The 19,375-nt window shown below is 42.1% G+C and overlaps 1 protein-coding gene across 1 annotated transcript in view; it reads right to left on the reverse strand.

Annotated features, from left to right (window-relative positions):
* Positions 1-16,756, reverse strand: part of mark2b (MAP/microtubule affinity-regulating kinase 2b) — a 105,901-nt gene extending 89,145 nt beyond the window's left edge. Inside the window, exon 1 of the mRNA XM_065025240.1 lies at positions 15,626-16,756. Within this exon, the coding sequence (XP_064881312.1) occupies positions 15,626-15,679 (54 nt within the window). The 5' untranslated portion in view covers positions 15,680-16,756. The remainder of the gene's footprint in view (positions 1-15,625) is intronic.
* Positions 16,757-19,375: the final 2,619 nt, after the last annotated feature.

Below are 19,375 nucleotides of genomic sequence, written 5' to 3' on the forward strand. Positions count from 1 at the left end.
TGTGTATTGACCCCATTCTGGGTCCGGATACAGACCGACAGTAGTGTATGGGGGGGCCTAAATAAATCAATTTAATTAAATAGCTCAGGTCTTGAAAATATAGACAACATTTTCCCCTCCGTATCCACAATGTACATAAATGAGGCGAATACAGACGAGTTGCCTGTCATTTTTCCTCCCTGTACGCAATCAGCAAATAAATTACAGGTTTCAGAAACTCAATTTATATCTCAGAATATCACTATTCTGCTGCATCCTCCTCCTGTCCCACATCAAGTAGCCTATTGTACCTCCTGTCCCACATCAAGTAGCCTATTGGACCTCCTGTCCCACGTCCTATTGGACCTCCCGTCCCACGTCCTATACCTCCCGTCCCACGTCCTATTGGACCTCCCGTCCCACGTCCTATTGGACCTCCCGTCCCACGTCCTATTGGACCTCCCGTCCCACGTCCTATTGGACCTCCCGTCCCACGTCCTATTGGACCTCCCGCCCCACGCCCTATTGACCTCCCGCCCCACGCCCTATTGGGACCTGGACCTCCCGTCCCACGTCCTATTGGACCTCCTATTGGCCCCACGTCCTATTGGACCTCCCGTCCCACGTCCTATTGGACCTCCCGTCCCACATCAAGTAGCCTATTGTACCTCCCGTCCCACATCAAGTAGCCTATTGTACCTCGTGTCCCACGTCCTATTGTACACCTCCTGTCCCACGTCCTATTGTACCTCCTGTCCCACGTCCTATTGGACCTCCCGTCCCACGTCCTATTGGACCTCCCGTCCCACGTCCTATTGGACCTCCCGTCCCACGTCCTATTGGACCTCCCGTCCCACGTCCTATTGGACCTCCCGTCCCACGTCCTATTGGACCTCCCATCCCACATCAAGTAGCCTATTGGGCCTCCCATCCCACATCAAGTAGCCTATTGGGCCTCCCGTCCCACATCCTATTGTACCTCCCGTCCCACATCAAGTAGCCCATTGGACCTCCCGTCCCACATCCTGTCCCACGTCCTATTGTACCTCCTGTCCCACATCCTGTCCCACATCCTATTGTCCCTCCCGTCCCACCTCAAGTAGCCTATTGGACCTCCCGTCCCACGTCCTATTGGACCTCCCGTCCCACGTCCTATTGTCCCTCCCGTCCCACATCAAGTAGCCTATTGGACCTCCCGTCCCACGTCCTATTGGACCTCCCGTCCCACGTCCTATTGTCCCTCCCGTCCCACATCAAGTAGCCTATTGGACCTCCCGTCCCACGTCCTATTGGACCTCCCGTCCCACGTCCTATTGGACCTCCCGTCCCACGTCCTATTGGACCTCCCGTCCCACGTCCTATTGGACCTCCCGTCCCACGTCCTATTTTACCCCGAATCACGTGCAGAGGCTCATTTCCACGAAGCAAAATAATAATAATAATAATAATAATAATGCAGTTTTGTCACAAAATTATATTGAAACATTTGGCTTGATGAAAAGGGGGCACTCTCTGACAATCATTTAACCTGTTGCTTCTACTCGGGACGCTTGCGTCCCAACTAGAGCTCTGGAAATGCAAATGCGCTACGCTAAATGCTAATAGTATTAGTTAAAACTCAAAAGTTCATTAAAATACACATGCAGGGTATCGAATTAAAGCTACACTCGTTGTGAATCCAGGCAACAAGTCAGATTTTTAAAATGCTTTTCATCGAAAGCATGAGAAGCTATTATCTGATAGCATGTAACACCCCAAAAGACCCACAGGGGACGTAAACAAAATAATTAGCATTTCGGCGTTACACAAACCGCACAATAAAATAGAAAACATTCATTACCTTTCACCATCTTCTTTGTTGGCACTCCTAGATGTCCCATAAACACTATTTGGGTCTTTATTTCGATTAAATCGGTCCATATAAAGCCTAGATATCGTTATATGTAGACTGTGTGATAAACGAAAAAAACATCGTTTCAAAACGTAACGTCATTTTTTAAAATTCAAAAGTCGACGATAAACTTTCACAAAACACTTGAAATACGTTTGTAATGCAACTTTAGGTATTAGTAAACGTTAATAAGCGATAAAATTCATCAGGAGGCGATGTAAAGATCATTAGCTGTCCGTCTGGAAAAATGTCCGGCTAGAAACTCAACGAAAATATCCGGTCCTAGACCAAAGGAGATACGGTGCCCTGCATGTGTTTGACCAAGAAAAAACTCGAAGGGAAATGACAAGACTCTAGACACCGTGTGGAAGCTGTAGGTACTGCAACCTCAGTCAATTAATTGTGGTTCACCTTTATCAATGGGTTCAAGTAGCGCATGGATATATTTTCCCATTTTCAGTGATCAGTTTTTCCTGTGCTTTTCGATGTAAATGCCGTTCTGGTAAAGCCACAGCAGTGATTTAACCAGTTTTATAAACGTCTGAGTGTTTTCTACCCACACAGACTAAGCAAATGCATATACTATATTCCTGGCATGAGTAGCAGGGCGCTGAAATGTTTCGCGATTTTTAACAGAATGTTCAAAAAAGTAGAGGGTCGACTTAAGAGGTTAAGAGAATAAAATACTCTTTTTTTTTTTTATGTGTAAAACTATGGAGGACCTCCTCTGTGCTACAGAGTGCGTATGCCGCGTTAGGTACACCTCTGGCTATTCAGACTTTGTGACTTGGTGGGAACCCGTTAGCACAGCAGGTCCTGGTGCCTTCTAGACGTGGGCTCAAACGAAAAGAGAAAAATTATACCTGCTCTAATTGTGTACTACCTTATCTGTTCTCCTGTTTTTGTTTTGTTTAGGGGTGGCAGGGTAGCCTAGTGGTTCGACACATTAGGGCCAGTAAACCAAAAGTTGCTCGGTCGAATCCCCGAGCTGACAAGGTAAAAATCTGTCGTTCTGCCCCTTGAACAAGGCACTTAACCTGGGCCGTTATTGTAAATAAGAATTTGTTCTCGTCGACGGACTTGCCGGCATACTCTCTGTGAAGTATGTCTAGGGGATAGGCCGGCTTGGTCCTGCATATTACATCACACCCCGGAAAAATATGCCTTTAGGCATTCTGATCTGTTTTATGTAATTTATGTAAATTTTATGTAAAAAAAATAACAAATGAGGTGTAACTAACTTTGCATTAGGACTTTTGATGTTTCTACCTACATACCTACTACCCTTTAAGGAGAGGCTGTGTTTTCAAAAGGCATAGGGCCTCCAGCTCATTGCAAAGTGTAATGAGCTGAAGCCTGTCTCCTGCTGCCGTTTCTGCACTTGAGGGTGAATGGGAAGCGTACTTCAATTACCACTTGAGAAATAAAAATAAACTATTTTTAAAAATCGTAGCCATCAGAACAGTTTAAAAAAATACATATTTAAACGTGAATTAGAATTGTTACGCAATGATTGGGTTTCTAAAAGCACGGTTCACCCCAGCAACGATGAGAAGCCGTAGTAGAAGCTCTCGTGCCATCTGACAGACTTTAACAACATAGGATCTGTGTCTGTACGCATGTGATAAACATAACGACTAACCAAAATAAACCATTTAATTCCACTAAATTATGCAAAATTGCCCCAGAGACCGATAAGCACGACTGATCAAATGTATTTACATCGACTGGAAAATGTATGGTAAAACTGGAAAATAGTTGTCGAGCAATGATCAACAACCAATTTGATAGGAAGAATTTAGAAAATAATCCAGGTGTAGAAAGCTCTTAGAGACTTACCCAGAAAGACTCACAGCTGTAATGACTCTTAGAGACTTACCCAGAAAGACTCACAGCTGTAATGACTCTTACAGACTTACCCAGAAAGACTCACAGCTGTAATGACTCTTACAGACTTACCCAGAAAGACTCACAGCAGTAATCACTGCCAAACATGCTTTTTAAAAACGTTTTACAAAGTATTGACTCCAGGGTGTGAATACTTATGTAAATTACATATATTTCTGTATTTAACTTTTATTAAATTGGCTAACATTTCTAAAAACATGTTTTTACTTTGCCATTATGGGGGTATTGTGATGTCATTATGGGGGTATTGTGATGTCATTATGGGGGCATTGTGATGTCATTATGGGGGTATTGTGTGAAACATCCATTTCATCCACTTTAACTGGTGCATCAAGTGACAGAACAACTTATCCAACACACAATTAAGGGCAACACACAGCTCAACTTGGGAAGGCCAGTTCTCGCTCTCTCACACTCACACACACTTACTTAAGCCAGAGCTTGTAGCTGCCAGCTAGCATGCAATCTTGGTGTATAACCAGACCGACTTACAGGAAGGAGCCCAAGGGCACAGATTTTTCACCTAGTCGAACCTGCGTCATTTTGGTTACTGGCCTGCCGCCCTGGTCAAAAGTAGTGCCATATAGAGAGTGAGATAAGGTGTGCTGCCATTTGGCACGCAATCTTTATCAACTAAAAGTTTAACCCTACGTAAGCGTTTTATAGACATTGTAATGTCCTAAAGATGGGTTTTATTATCCCTCCTTCCTGACTGTCACAAGCGGGGAACTCCACAGCCGCTCAGAGAAAACACACCTTTAGAATAGCTGATTAACTATACAGGAGAAGACAGACATGCAAGACAGACAGGTAACTGGACTTGGCAGCCCTTTCGAAAGACTGACAGTTAAAAAGGAACACACCTTGCTGTTACAGCCTTCTAGACCAGAGGTCATTCTGAACAATAACACTGCTCTGCACAACAGACGACAAGGGCTGGGTCCTATTCATTAGTGCAGACCGTAGCAAAACTGTTTGCAACAGAAAATAAAACGTGCAGAAAATGTCCATGATTCTAGGGCTGGCATAATTATTTTTGGTATTTTCTTAAAACTGCATTGTTGGTTAAGGGCTTGTAAGTAAGCATTTCACTGTAAGGTCTACTACACCTGTTGTATTCAGCATTTCACTGCAAGGTCTACTACACCTGTTGTATTCAGCATTTCACTGCAAGGTCTACTACGCCTGTTGTATTCAGCATTTCACTGTAAGGTCTACTACACCTGTTGTATTCAGCATTTCACTGCAAGGTCTACTACACCTGTTGTATTCAGCATTTCACTGTAAGGTCTACTACGCCTGTTGTATTCAGCATTTCACTGTAAGGTCTACTACACCTGTTGTATTCAGCATTTCACTGCAAGGTCTACTACACCTGTTGTATTCAGCATTTCACTGCAAGGTCTACTACACCTGTTGTATTCAGCATTTCACTGTAAGGTCTACTACGCCTGTTGTATTCAGCATTTCACTGTAAGGTCTACTACACCTGTTGTATTCAGCATTTCACTGCAAGGTCTACTACACCTGTTGTATTCAGCATTTCACTGTAAGGTCTACTACACCTGTTGTATTCAGCATTTCACTGTAAGGTCTACTACGCCTGTTGTATTCAGCATTTCACTGTAAGGTCTACTACGCCTGTTGTATTCAGCATTTCACTGTAAGGTCTACTACGCCTGTTGTATTCAGCATTTCACTGTAAGGTCTACTACACCTGTTGTATTCAGCATTTCACTGCAAGGTCTACTACACCTGTTGTATTCAGCATTTCACTGTAAGGTCTACTACGCCTGTTGTATTCAGCATTTCACTGTAAGGTCTACTACACCTGTTGTATTCAGCATTTCACTGTGAGGTCTACTACACCTGTTGTATTCAGCATTTCACTGTGAGGTCTACTACACCTGTTGTATTCAGCATTTCACTGTAAGGTCTACTACACCTGTTGTATTCAGCATTTCACTGTAAGGTCTACTACGCCTGTTGTATTCAGCATTTCACTGTAAGGTCTACTACACCTGTTGTATTCAGCATTTCACTGCGAGGTCTACTACACCTGTTGTATTCAGCATTTCACTGCGAGGTCTACTACACCTGTTGTATTCAGCATTTCACTGTGAGGTCTACTACACCTGTTGTATTCAGCATTTCACTGTGAGGTCTACTACACCTGTTGTATTCAGCATTTCACTGCAAGGTCTACTACACCTGTTGTATTCAGCATTTCACTGTAAGGTCTACTACACCTGTTGTATTCAGCATTTCACTATAAGGTCTACTACACCTGTTGTATTTGGCACACGTGACAAATAACATTTGATTTGATCAAGAAAACAAAATGTCATATAACTATAAAAACAGAACAGCTGACTGGAGATGGGACGGCCGGGCCAATCGAGAGGTTGACTCTTAATGTGTTTAAACTTTGTTGCTCCTTGCTTAAACAAGCAAATGAGTATTCGGTTGCCTTGGTAACACACCCCACAATGCAGCAGCAGCACGTAGAAATAGAATGAATAGAATGGGATCGGAACCTCTTAACACTGGCAATTTGAATGGTAAAGTCATGGGTACACTTGCAATGGCTGCCTGGTATTGGGATGCCATTTCCATGGTAACGTAGAACAAGTCAGAGTATTCAACCAGGGTTCCGAAGCCACCTAGGGGTCCGCAACGGTACTGCATCTTTAATGATGTCAAATTAAATCTCAACTCCTAACATTGAAGCAAATTAACACTCACTGGAGTATCTGACAGGCTTTGAAAAGGCACCAGGCTTCCATTGAGACTAGTGCCGCTGACTGCTGGTAAGCTTTTTTGACTTGGAAATAAACGCAGGGCTCACCTTTGTTTAACCAGCTCTACAGCTGCTCTCAGTGAAAATGTGTTTAGAGTTAGCTTTCTAGCTAATAGGCTGTTACAGTTTACACTTCCTCTTCCAATTATAATGCAGGGAGGTGAAATGATGGAGAAAAAAAACAAGCTACCAAATCTATTAATTGTTGACCATTTTTCCTTGCCATTATTATTCACCCGATGATAAAACAAGACATTGGGATTCATTTTGATGTATTTTTGCTAATGTATGACAGTGGTGCCTGGGTCGAGGCTTTGCCAGGGAGGGGGTACCTGATGTATAATGTTAACTGATGTGGCTCGTATTCTATGATGTCAGTTGAGTCAACAAATCACAGTACAAAATGTAAACCTATGGGTACAGTCACTATGGCCACCAGTACACCCATTATGACATCATTACCAACTTGAATGGGGATGCCCGTTCTATTCAAGGCTTTTGGGCCCCCTGCCCCAGTTCCTAAAGGGAAGTGGATTGCAGCGTGACAGGATGCAGAGGCTCTCTTTGTAGGGGGCTTTTCTGAACCACTCCCGTTGTGGTCTTACATGTGGGTGCTACATTTCAGTAGTGGACGATCCAGCCTACCTGAGCTGTGACTATCAAAGACGAGGTGCCCGATGAAGAGCTCCGTAGCTTGTCTATCAGATGTCTGGACTTTCCCGCCTGGCGGTACCATCTTCGCGGCCTCTCAAGATCGATACCACCTTTCTGAACTGCCTATCATCCAAAGCCGTGGAAAACCAATTGTCCAAGATCTGCCAGATCCCTACATTTGTTTTGTTAAATTGTTTGTGGATTTTAAAGCGACTTAGATTCTAATTGTAATGAAAAGCGCTTTTTAAAATGAATATGTTCATTATTTTTCTATGGCAGCCAGGAGCAGAGGAGAAAATGTGGCTGGGGTCATTTGGCCAATTACTCTTATCCAAAATTACAGGACCATCACAGCTCAACCCGATTCAGACTGTTTTCTTCCCTTTGTAAATGGATACGACTCTGTTGTTGAGCCTGGAATAGACTTAGTCTACCCGTACTGCCAGTGAGTGTGAGTAAATGGCTGTGTGTGTCCTAGTCAAAGCAGACTAGGCAGCTGCAGAGGTTGGTTTTATAGTTGACTTTCTCCACATTTTGTTACATTACAGCCTTATTCTAAACTGGATTAAATTGTTCCCCCCTCAATCTACACACACAATACCCCATAATGACATCACAATACCCCATAATGACAAATGACAAAGCAAAAACAGGTTAAGACATTTTTGTAAATGTATTAAAAATAAAACTGAAATACCCCAATTACATAAAAGTATTCAGCCCTTTTACTCAGTACTTTGTTGAAGCACCTTCGGCAGCGATTACAGTCGTGATTCTTCTTGGCTATGACGCTACAAAGTGTCTCCCATTCTTCTCTGCAGATCCTCTCAAGCTCTGTCAGGTTGGATGGGGAGTGTCGCCACACAGTTATTTTCAGGTCTCTCCAGAAATGAGAGAGCCGGTTCAAGTCCAGGCTCTGGATGGGCCACTCAAGGACAGAGACTTGTCCCGAAGCTACTCCTGCGTTGTCTTGGCTGTGTGCTTAGGGTCGTTGTCTGGTTGGAAGGTGAACCGTCGCTCTAGTCTGAGGTCCTGAGCGCTCTGAAGCAGATTATCAAGGATTTCTCTGTACTTTGCTCTGTTCATCTTTCCCTCAATCCTGACTAGTCTCCCAGTCCCTGCCGCTGAAAAACATCCCCACGGCATAATGTTGCCATCACCATCACCATGTTTCACCATAGGGATGATGCCAGGTGTGCCTTTCCACTTTGTCATTATGGGTTATTGCTGTAGATTGAGTAGGGGGGGGGATATTTTATTTTAAAAAATTAGAATACGGCTTTAACGTAACAAAATGGAAGGGGCCTGAATACACTGTATATCTCTTTACCTCCAATAGGGAGTAGGTCTCGACAACCATTTCGGTTTGAAAACCTTTCCTCAAAGTCTGGCCCTTGTGTCTCAAAATCTTTGCTCTAGTCTGGCCATCATGTTTCATATCAGAATAAGTAAACAAACAAAATGCCAAACAAATAACAGACTTAGTCCTAATATTTGACACGCCCCCCCCCCCATTTCCCCCCAGAAACCCAATTCAACCACTGGAGAAATCCTCTCGCAAGGATCTCAAAACAGTTTCTAAACCACAATGAATTTAAAAACACAGACCTAGCCCTTGCTAATCAGGAAACGTTGGCGTATGTTGTGGTGGACTGTCATTACAATTACTTTGTGGAGATCTGGGAAAATTGTGTTTGTCGTGTAGCCACTGAATGGCTCTGAGTTCACTGTCAGCATGCAGTCAAAACCACAACCCCCTTTTGGAGCCAACTGGTGCCCTCAAATTGGATCCTGATGATGTCGACCGCTGACGGGAGTTGTATCGATAACAGTGACCATGGTTACGACAACGCCAATATCACGTTATTATTCTGGGATACTCAATAGTTACTATAGTTAGATACATGCAGCTTATCTTCTGTCATAGCTTGTCCTAGATGACGAAATAAAGTAGTGCTCATCAGAATAAATGTCTTCCATCAGTAGAAGGAACACATTAGTAATCTAGATAACTCTCGGTTAAGTGGTCTGTTTCGTTTAGGGCCTGGGGAGAAAAAAACAACAGTGGTAAGACAACTCTCGGTTAAGTGGTCTGTTTCGTTTAGGGCCTGGGGAGAAAACAACAGTGGTAAGACAACTCTCGGTTAAGTGGTCTGTTTCGTTTAGGGCCTGGGGAGAAAACAACAACAGTGGTAAGACAACTCTCGGTTAAGTTGTCTGTTTCGTTTAGGGCCTGGGGAGAAAACAAACAACAGTGGTAAGACAACTCTCGGTTAAGTGGTCTGTTTCGTTTAGGGCCTGGGGAGAAAACAACAACAGTGGTAAGACAACTCTCGGTTAAGTGGTCTGTTTCGTTTAGGGCCTGGGGAACAAAACAACAACAGTGGTAAGACAACAGTGGTAAGACAACTCTCGGTTAAGTGGTCTGTTTCGTTTAGGGCCTGGGGAGAAAACAACAACAGTGGTAAGACAACTCTCGGTTAAGTGGTCTGTTTCGTTTAGGGCCTGGGGACAAAACAACAACAGTGGTAAGACAACTCTCGGTTAAGTGGTCTGTTTCGTTTAGGGCCTGGGGAGAAAACACAACAACAGTGGTAAGACAACTCTCGGTTAAGTTGTCTGTTTCGTTTAGGGCCTGGGGAGAAAACACAACAACAGTGGTAAGATAAATCCAGTGCAACAAATGACATCAGTTCGACCAGTTTTAAGGAAATAAAAAAGCTTTCTCTGATAAAAATGAGAAAAACTTGCAAAACAAGTGTTGAAGATTACACACGTAGTCACATTTTCTCAAGAGACGCTGAAAGAAATCATTCCTGTTACCATGACAAAAATGTACATTTGTTGTATCATTTTACTGCAAGAAATGCATAATTCTGCATGAGTTAATATTGCTCTACATGTCATTCTTTTTCTTTATTTAACTAGGCATGTCAGTTAAAAACCAATTCTTATTTTCAATGACGGCCTTACCGGGGAACAGTGGGTTAACTGCCTTGTTCAAGAGCAGAACGACAGATTTTTTTTTAACCTTGTCAGCTCGGGGATTCAATCTTGCAACCTTTCGGTTACTGGCCCAACGCTCTAACCACTAGGCTACCACTAGGCTACCACTAGGCTACCACTAGGCTACCTGCCAGCTCACATGTGAGAGGTTATACTCGGTGTTCATACTTCATTTACTATTTAATTTAACCCATATGAATTTCAAATTTGGAATAATACATTTATTAAATGACACAGGGATACTCATGAGGGATATCAAACGTACAAGCATGAAGCTTATCCTGAATAAGACCTTAAGTGGGATATGAGCTAATACCCGCAATACTGTGGTCTTTGCTAACTTAGCTACCTAACATGTTTTCTCAGAATGTAAGTTCTACTAAGTGGCTTGCTAGCTAGCAATGTTGTGGTCAATGAGAGAACAAGCTAACAAAAGTATAATTTCAGATTCAAAACTGACTCCAGCAACAGGCTCTGTGTTTCAGTAATCACAGCATAAAGTACTCCTGGTGCACTGTTAAACATGTGTTTTTTTAGAAAACGCTGTATTTCCACATTGCCCTTCAAGCGATTTAAACGTGAGCTCGTCCGACGACAGCTGCTCTCCATTGGTTGCTGAAAACTTAGCGAAGGGTCTATTACAAGCCAGGGTCATGTCATCTGATGTGAAGTGTTTCCCAAGCAGACTAACTGCAGCCACTAGGCCGTGTGTTATGTGATGCTGTGGAGGGGTTAGGGTCAGCCCTAAACTGAGTTTGTAGGTGAAAGGGCACGAAGGGACGTGAAACGACTCACACAGTAGGGATGGGCAGTTAATCAAATATCCAGATATGTCCAAACTGAGGTTAGTATTCGAATGCTTGTTCATTGTTGTACATCACTCATCTCATTGGTATATACTGTACTTGATACCATCTACTGCATCTTGCCTATGCCGTTTGGTACCATCACTCATTCATATAGCTTTATGTACATATTCTTCATCCCTTTACACTTGTGTGTGTATATAAAAATGTAGCGGTTGTGGAATTGTTAAGTTAGATTACTCGTCGGTTATTACTGTCGGAACTAGAAGCACAAGCGTTTCGGGACACTCGCATTAACATCTTAACATCTGACAAATAAAATGATTTGTTGTATTTTGACAAAAGGTTTAAAAGTTAAAACAAAAGGTTTAAAAGTTGATTTGTTGATTTGACAAAAGGTTTGGTTGATTTGTTGGGAGGGGGGTATTTTGACAAAAGGTTTAAAACTTGATTTGTTGGGAGGGGGGGGTATTTTGACAAAAGGTTTAAAAGTTGATTTGTTGGGGAGGGGGGGGTATTTTGACAAAAGGTTTAAAACTTGATTTGTTGGGAGGGGGGGGGTATTTTGACAAAAGGTTTAAAAGTTGATTTGTTGGGAGGGGGGGGTATTTTGACAAAAGGTTTAAAAGTTGATTTGTTATTTTGACAAAAGGTTTAAAAGTTGATTTGTTGGGAGGGGGGGGGTATTTTGACAAAAGTTTTATTTTAACAACGGTACATTATTTCCCCCACTTCAAAAAGCAAGAACAGAGCTTCAACAAGACCTGACGCAGAACAATGCAAATAAACTTCTGGTAACAGAATCTGTTCTATCAAGGTGAAAAATCAGATTTGTCTTTCTGTTGACAACCTCTGCATGTGCATTTGCATCATTCTGATTAGAGTCAAATACATTTTTTTTTTTTTAAACTATATACACACACACAAAAATATTATTCAAATGGTGAAATAATGACAAATGTCCATCCCTAACACACACACACACACACACACACAGAGTAAAGCAGGGATGGAAAAATAAAAACTGCTATTTTTACCTCAACTTACTGTTCAGTGCTAGCATAGCACAATTTCTAAACATGGTTGTGCATCAGTATCTCTCATGTCAGTCGCTCAATTAACCTACGTCAGCAAACAACTGTTTTGATTGGTGAGTTAGTCTAGCGGCCTGCACTCTATAATCATTGGCGAATTACAATTGCTTATTTTTTTAAATAAAAGTTTTTAGCTTTGTTATTATGGTGTATTGGGTGTAGACTGATGGGGGGGGGGGGGTACTTTTAGAATAAGGCTGTAACGTAACAAAATGTGGGAAAAAGGGGAAGGGGTCTGAATACTTTCTGAATGCACCGTACACCAGGTGCCGACACTTAGGACCGTGTTTGACACGATGTCATAGCATGGGTCACACTGCAGGACTCCAGTGTGTCCGACCTGTGAGCTCAGAGGGCCATCTCTAAATAGAGCCACAGCCAGAAAGAGAATAATCCCAAGTGTGTATGGGGGGGGCATTATGCAGCCTGATACAAAGCTTTAAACATGGCATCATTTTCCTCAGACATGATTGGCTAGAATCACTCACTTGTATAGATGTGCCATTTGGGATACGGCCTCCTGTTCCCTATATAGAGCCAGAGGTCACGTTACAGTTCTGCAATCTCCATTTTCAAAACAAACTAACAACAAAAAACCTGCGTTTTAAACCATTCAAACCTGCGTTTTATAAGTAATTTTTTAAATTTTTTGTAGGCTACAACTGAAAAGAAGTAGCAGAGAAGTCACGACAGTCATGCCCTTTTCGTGAATTGTCATCCGAGTAGATCAGCGCAACTGAAGCACAAAATTAATCTGATGCTGAGCGTGAAATACAAAAAAAACGAAGCATTTTAGGTTCTGCATTTACAAAACTAAGCTAGATACAGTATCTTATGCTTTATATTTTGTTCTCGTGAAAAACGATTTCTGCGTTAACACAACCCCCCGATAGAGCACTACTTTAGACCAAGACCCACAATGCTCTGGTCAAAGGTAGTGCCCTAGATAAGGAATAGGGTGCCACGAGAGACTGAAACTAAGTGTGTACTCTGCCATTCTGGCTACTCCCCAAATGATATCAATGGTTGCCCTGAGAAAACAAGCTTAGTTTGGTCATGACACTAAGAAGCTGATATGAGTTTCACTATTCGCACTTCGACCTTTGCAGACATCTGCATTCACTTTACCTGTGTGGTAGTCATCGCACCAACATCAATCAATAACACACACGGAAAGAGCGACACACACGTTCAAATTCCACCCAGGAAGACATTACCTGTTTGGGTAACACACCCTGGATGCCAAACCAATCACTGAGGGCTATGATTAAATGACAAATCATGTCCCCCGGGAAACGACGAGAGAACCAGTGACACACACTGTTAATCTATTTGTATAGCTACTATAAAAAAAATAAAGGCTAGATTCTAGCGTGCTAAACCCCTCCATCATCAGCCCAACTCCCTGGTTACGTCCCAAAAGACACCCGGCAACATCGCCCGTCCAAATATTTACACATCTAAAGTAACGGAAAGGAATTAAGAATGTGTGTATTGTGAAATTGTTAGATATTACTGCACTGTTGGAGCTAGAAAGATAAGCATTTTCGCTACACCCGCAATAACATCTGCTAAATGTGTATGTGACCAATAAAATGTGATTTTATATACGGTGCACTACTTGCCAAACGTCTTATCGACCCTGCACAAAAGCAGTACATCATAGAGGAAAATGGCCATTGGGCCCTGTAATATTGAGGACCTGGCAGGTCCCTTCCATACTAAAATGCTGTGTGGTTTGTTTCAGACGTGGCCAACCGACAGCTCAAATTGAAAATCTCCTTCCTTCCTTCCTGGATGGAATTTGAACCTGTGTGCGCGCGGGCAAGCGTGCTCGTGTTGAGCGAGTTCATCGGCGGAGCTGACAGCGCAGCTTCGTGCCATTTCCAGCCCAGGCAGCCAGTGTTCTCTGCAGCTCGAGTCACCTGAGCCAGGTGGGCCAGTGGGAGGGAGTGACATCACAACAGGGCAAGTCCCCACAACACCAGAAGCAGAAATCCAAGGACCAGGGCAGTATTCATCAGGCAACAAACAGAAGAAAACTGACTGAAAACAGGGAGGAATCTTTCTGGACTTCCCATTTTCCATTAGGAAAAAATAAAACGTTGTTGAAAATGGTGTACACTAATGAACATGACCCAGCTTACTGGTTTAAACTAGCCTCTGAACACACAGCCAGGGGAACTGGAAGGCACAGGAAAAACAGACAACTGTTAATGCCAACAAAGTGGCTTGGTGTGTTATTATGGGATGTTATGACAACCTATAATAATAATAATAATAATAATAAAATGAACATACTGTAATTTGATTATGACAGATAGCTAGCTAAAATGGGGTTTGGTCAGTTGGAACATTAGTGGTAAAGATGAATATTCAGTCATGATCAACCGTAAACAGGTACGCCTAGCTAGGAGGTTTACAACACAGCATTCCTATTATTAAGAGTTTCATGTAAACCATATACATTACAGTGACATACCAATACCCATAGAACTAGAATTACTATCAATAATTACATACTTTTAGTCATGTAGTGTATGTGGACAAATGCTCGAAGAAGATCGCATTCCAAAATCATGGGCATTAATATGGAGTTGGTCTACTCTTTGCTACTTGAACAGCCTCCACCTCTTCTGGGAAGGCTTGATGTGGGGGACTTGCTTCCATTCAGCCGCAAGAGCATTCAGATTCATCCCAAAGATGTTTGATAGGGTTGAGGTCAGGGCTCTGTGCAGGCCAGTCAAGTTCTTCCACACTGATCTCGACAAACCATTAGTGTATGGACAGTTGACCGGGGCAGCTCTAGCAGGGCAGAAATTTGACATACTGACTTGTTGGAACGGTGGCATCCTATAACGGTGCCACGTTGAAAGTCAAAGAGCTCTTCAGTAAGGCCCTTCTACTGCCAATGTTTGTCTATGGAGATTGCATGGCTGTGTGCTCGAAGTTATACACCTGTGGCTGAAATATCAAAATCTACTAATTTGAAGGGGTATCCACATGCTAGTGTAGTTTGTTATTCTATTTATGTGCCAATACAAAAGGACATGAAATGACAAGATTAAAAAAAAATATATATATATAGCTAGGTAGGAAGGAAATGACAATCTAAACAGAAACCTCAATTGGGTTTCAGGTCGGGAACACCAGAATGAGTGTGTGTAGGAGTTGGATACCAATTTGATTTCTCGGTTGATGGTAAAATAAAACAAGTTTACATAGCCAAAACAATCCGTCTGGATCAATGCCAGTTGGCTTGGCTAGTCACAGAACCGCACTCACACAGTGCTGGTCACACGCAGTTCATTGCCAAGCAAGGAGCATAAAGAAACAAGCTACTGTGGTTGACGTTAGCTGGAGAGGATAGTTTGTTTTCTAGCTAAATGTTAGTTGACAAGAAAAAAAATGTAGTTAATTAAGAGAGTTTAGCACAGATTGTTCTGGGTAGATTGATAGCATTAGCAACAAACAAAAAAAATCTTACCTGGCCACCTGACGAATTTTCAATGACGGCCAACAATGGCGTCCTGGCCGACATTTTCAGGGATGTTGTAGAAAATAAGTGTCGAGGGGGAAGACGAATATAGTTTCAGGATCTTGTGTTCATTTAGCTAGCAGTGGTAAAAAATTAAAACACCGTCTACTAGCTATCTGTGTGTTAGACACACACACTGTGTGATCAACAAGTTGAGTCCTTCAGTCGTACATGTTTCCCATGTCAACACAGGGAAACGGGGGGTGTCCAGAGTTCAACCGTTTGAACCCCCTGGGTATTACTATTTCTACCGGTAACACACGGCTAGCAGATAGGTCTCAGATGGCTAGCCACCAGCATTAGCTATGAGTTGTCTAGCTAGACAACAACAGCTACAGTTCGCGTTAATAAAATGTTTAAAAAACAACACATTACCGTCGGCTAGTAGTGGCTACATATGAGGAAGCACACATCCTAAATGGAAGTTTATCAGTGCCAAAGTCTACAGCCAGCTTTTTTCCCATTCAATGACAACTAACGTTTAACGGAAATCTCACCAGGTAACGTTAATGGGGAGGGGGTTGTTGTTAAAAAATAAAAAACCCGAGGACTTCAACTTCAGGCCAAGTTAGCCCCACGCTCGACCCGACGTATATAACGTTAAATATATATAAATAAATCTTTCGGGGCTAGCCAGCACCGTTGATTATAAAAATAGAAACTCGACGTTATTCTCCAATAGCCGGTTAACTAAACCACCACCTGGCCTAATGAAACGTTAGTGTGCTACTTAGCAAGGAAATCAGAAACGGTTGATTAGTCCATGTATACTTGTGGATAGTCAGCTAGTTATCTAGCAACTAAACAAAATCTACAACATATTTATAAATCCACGGAAATCGCTTCCCGTCTTCGTGATTTTAATAAAGGTCGTTTCAAATGCTGCACTGCAGCCCTGCGCGGTCCGATCCCTGAATACGGTGTTTATATCCGTGAGAGCCGCTGAAGAAATCAAGTTGTGTTTAAAAAAAATAATAAATCGATTAAATTGGCAACAGGGTTTGAGTGTCAACGAACGAGCTGCGCCCGAGTGGCACTAGCAAATGGAGCCTAATGCACACAATCGAGCCCCATACCGGAAAAAGCCCGATACCGGAAAAAGCCCGAGCGAACAGGTTGTTACTAGTTACCACAGCCACAATGTAAAAATGGCTATCATAAAAAAAATGTATAACAAACATTTTTTTTTTAAGTCTTAAATTTAAAGGTTTGCATAAGGTTAGCAGGGTGGTTCAGGCTAGGGTTAACATTAGGCTTAAAATGGGATTTTAAGAAGATTCATTGTAGAAATGGGCGGGGTTTAGCCAGAATGGATGACTTTGTGGCTGTGGTTACAAGTGACGAACGAGCGAACATGGCCGCTTGAACCACGACTGGAGGAAGGGGCGGGGGGCGCTCTCTGACTTCGGGTAAACTCGGTATATTACGGAAAGTATACACCGTACAGGTGTTGAATACAGCTGCAACCAGAATATTAACTTAATGTAGTGATGCCTTCAACTGTGTAGGCAACGCAACGCACATTTATAAACCTTAATATCCCTGGTCTGTCATGAATGTTAAATACAATTATACTTGAACTTACTCTGCGAACCATGCAATTACGAACCAATGTCTTGCAGGTGTTTTTACATACGTGCCAGATGATAGAATTGTCTGCTTCAGTCCATGCACTGTAAAAAGTCAGGTAAATAATACTGTCCTGTAGATCGTTTTAAATTTCATCTGAAGGACCAACCACACAGATAACCGGTAGAGTCTAAATGTTATTGTATTCAACATTCTGGCTTGTGAGGTAACTTTCCTTTTGCAGTGCCTCGTTTCAGACTGTATACCAATAATGAAAATCTGATTTCTAAGAGTGGACCGCAGTAGGTTCTCTTCAAAATACACATACCACAACTGTCATATAGCTACCTACTCACGCATAGCTAAGATATGTCTCCAAACAGACTTTCTCAATTCATATTTCCTCAATTCCGTGCATCTCCTCTACTCAACACTTTTTCAAAACCCATTGAAAAAAAATGTCAGAGGGGAAGGAACTTGGACCACCTTCTACAAAGGAGAGAGGAAAAACATGATGCTATTGACTCGTCTCTCAGCAGAGGCCATTGTAATAGATCTATAGCCATCTCAAGTCTAGGCTACACGAATCAGCCTGCTATGCGTCATTCTCTTTAAGACTATACAAGGGAGTATCTTTTAGTATCTTTCAGTTTATTCAGCATGAATGTATAAAAAAAAAATAAAAAAATCTGCCTAAGAAATGAAAGCAACACCATTTTGAAACTAGATCCATACCAATAAACCTGACGATATATTTGTTATACAATGGGGAAAATGAAAAAAAAAAAAAAAAAAAAATCACAGAATTCTCAAAATTGTCATTCAAAAAAGAGCAATTGTCAAATAATTAAGCTTCAAAACATTGATTTCATACATTGTGACATCATGAGAATGGTCACAAGTGTCCAGATAAGATTCCTCCACATCCTATTCATTGAATATAGTTTCTCAGCCCATATCGATATAGCGTTGAAAAGGCCAATATCGGCTGATAAAAGAATCAGTCTAATTAGAATGAGTACCTGAGACACAGAACTTGGGTAGCTTTAAAAAAAACATAATAATTGGAACGTAGGAAGAAAAAAAAACATTATTTCTATGACTAAGTTTTAAAGTTTTTTTTAAAGTCTACAACCTGCTTTCCCAGTCCGATTGAGTTATGGAATTCAATTGGCAAGTGAGCAGAAACAGACTGGCAACCCGGCTTCAAATTATGCTTCAGTTCCACTATGGTTAATGACCATCTAAAGTTAAAAATATTAAATATAATAAGCAGCTTGTACACACGTCACACCTCTAGGCTGACCAAAATAATTATATAAAACACTGCACTTGAAGTGCAAAAGGGTTCAGTCAATCCATAAATCCTCACTTTATAAACCCCAGGGTTGTATTCAATAGGAACCAAACTGTCCAAAATAGAACTACCGTAATTTGTCCAATAAGGAACCCTCATTTTCTATTGCAGTTTTGCTACAGTGGGCACTGATGAACACGACCCAGACGGCTTGAGTTCCAAAACGGCAACCCATTCCCTACATAGGGCTCTGGTCAAAAGCAGTGCACTACAGAAATACATATTTCCTGGAAAGTATACATGTTTTAAATGTATCAATAACATCAGTCTGACCATTCCCTCATCACCCTGATAGACATTTGAAAACAAACGACTAGCCCTTCCTGTTTCTAATGACGTGAAAACGTCAGACTTTGAAGATCTGTGAGATTTCTCTAATTACACCCATAGGGGCTGTGTGTGGGGCCAGAGCCCTGGTCCAAAGTAGTGCACTATATAGGGAATAGGGTTCCATAGATCCCTGGTCCAAAGTAGTGCACTATATAGGGAATAGGGTTCCATAGAGCCCTGGTCCAAAGTAGTGCACTATATTAGGGAATAGGGTGCCATTTAGGATTCCACTCATGTGGTTTATGTTGTGTTCATAACCAAGTGAGGAAGTACAGTTCCCGCTCAGCCCAGTCAAAACTGTTCGCTGCTCTGGCCCCCCAATGGTGGAACAAACTCCCTCACGACGCCAGGACAGCGGAGTCAATCACCACCTTCCGGAGACACCTGAAACCCCACCTCTTTAAGGAATACCTAGGATAGGATAAATTAATCCTTCTCACCCC

The sequence above is a fragment of the Oncorhynchus nerka genome, linkage group LG12 (genome assembly GCF_034236695.1).
Source record: "Oncorhynchus nerka isolate Pitt River linkage group LG12, Oner_Uvic_2.0, whole genome shotgun sequence".
Classification (NCBI taxonomy): Eukaryota; Metazoa; Chordata; class Actinopteri; order Salmoniformes; family Salmonidae; genus Oncorhynchus; species Oncorhynchus nerka.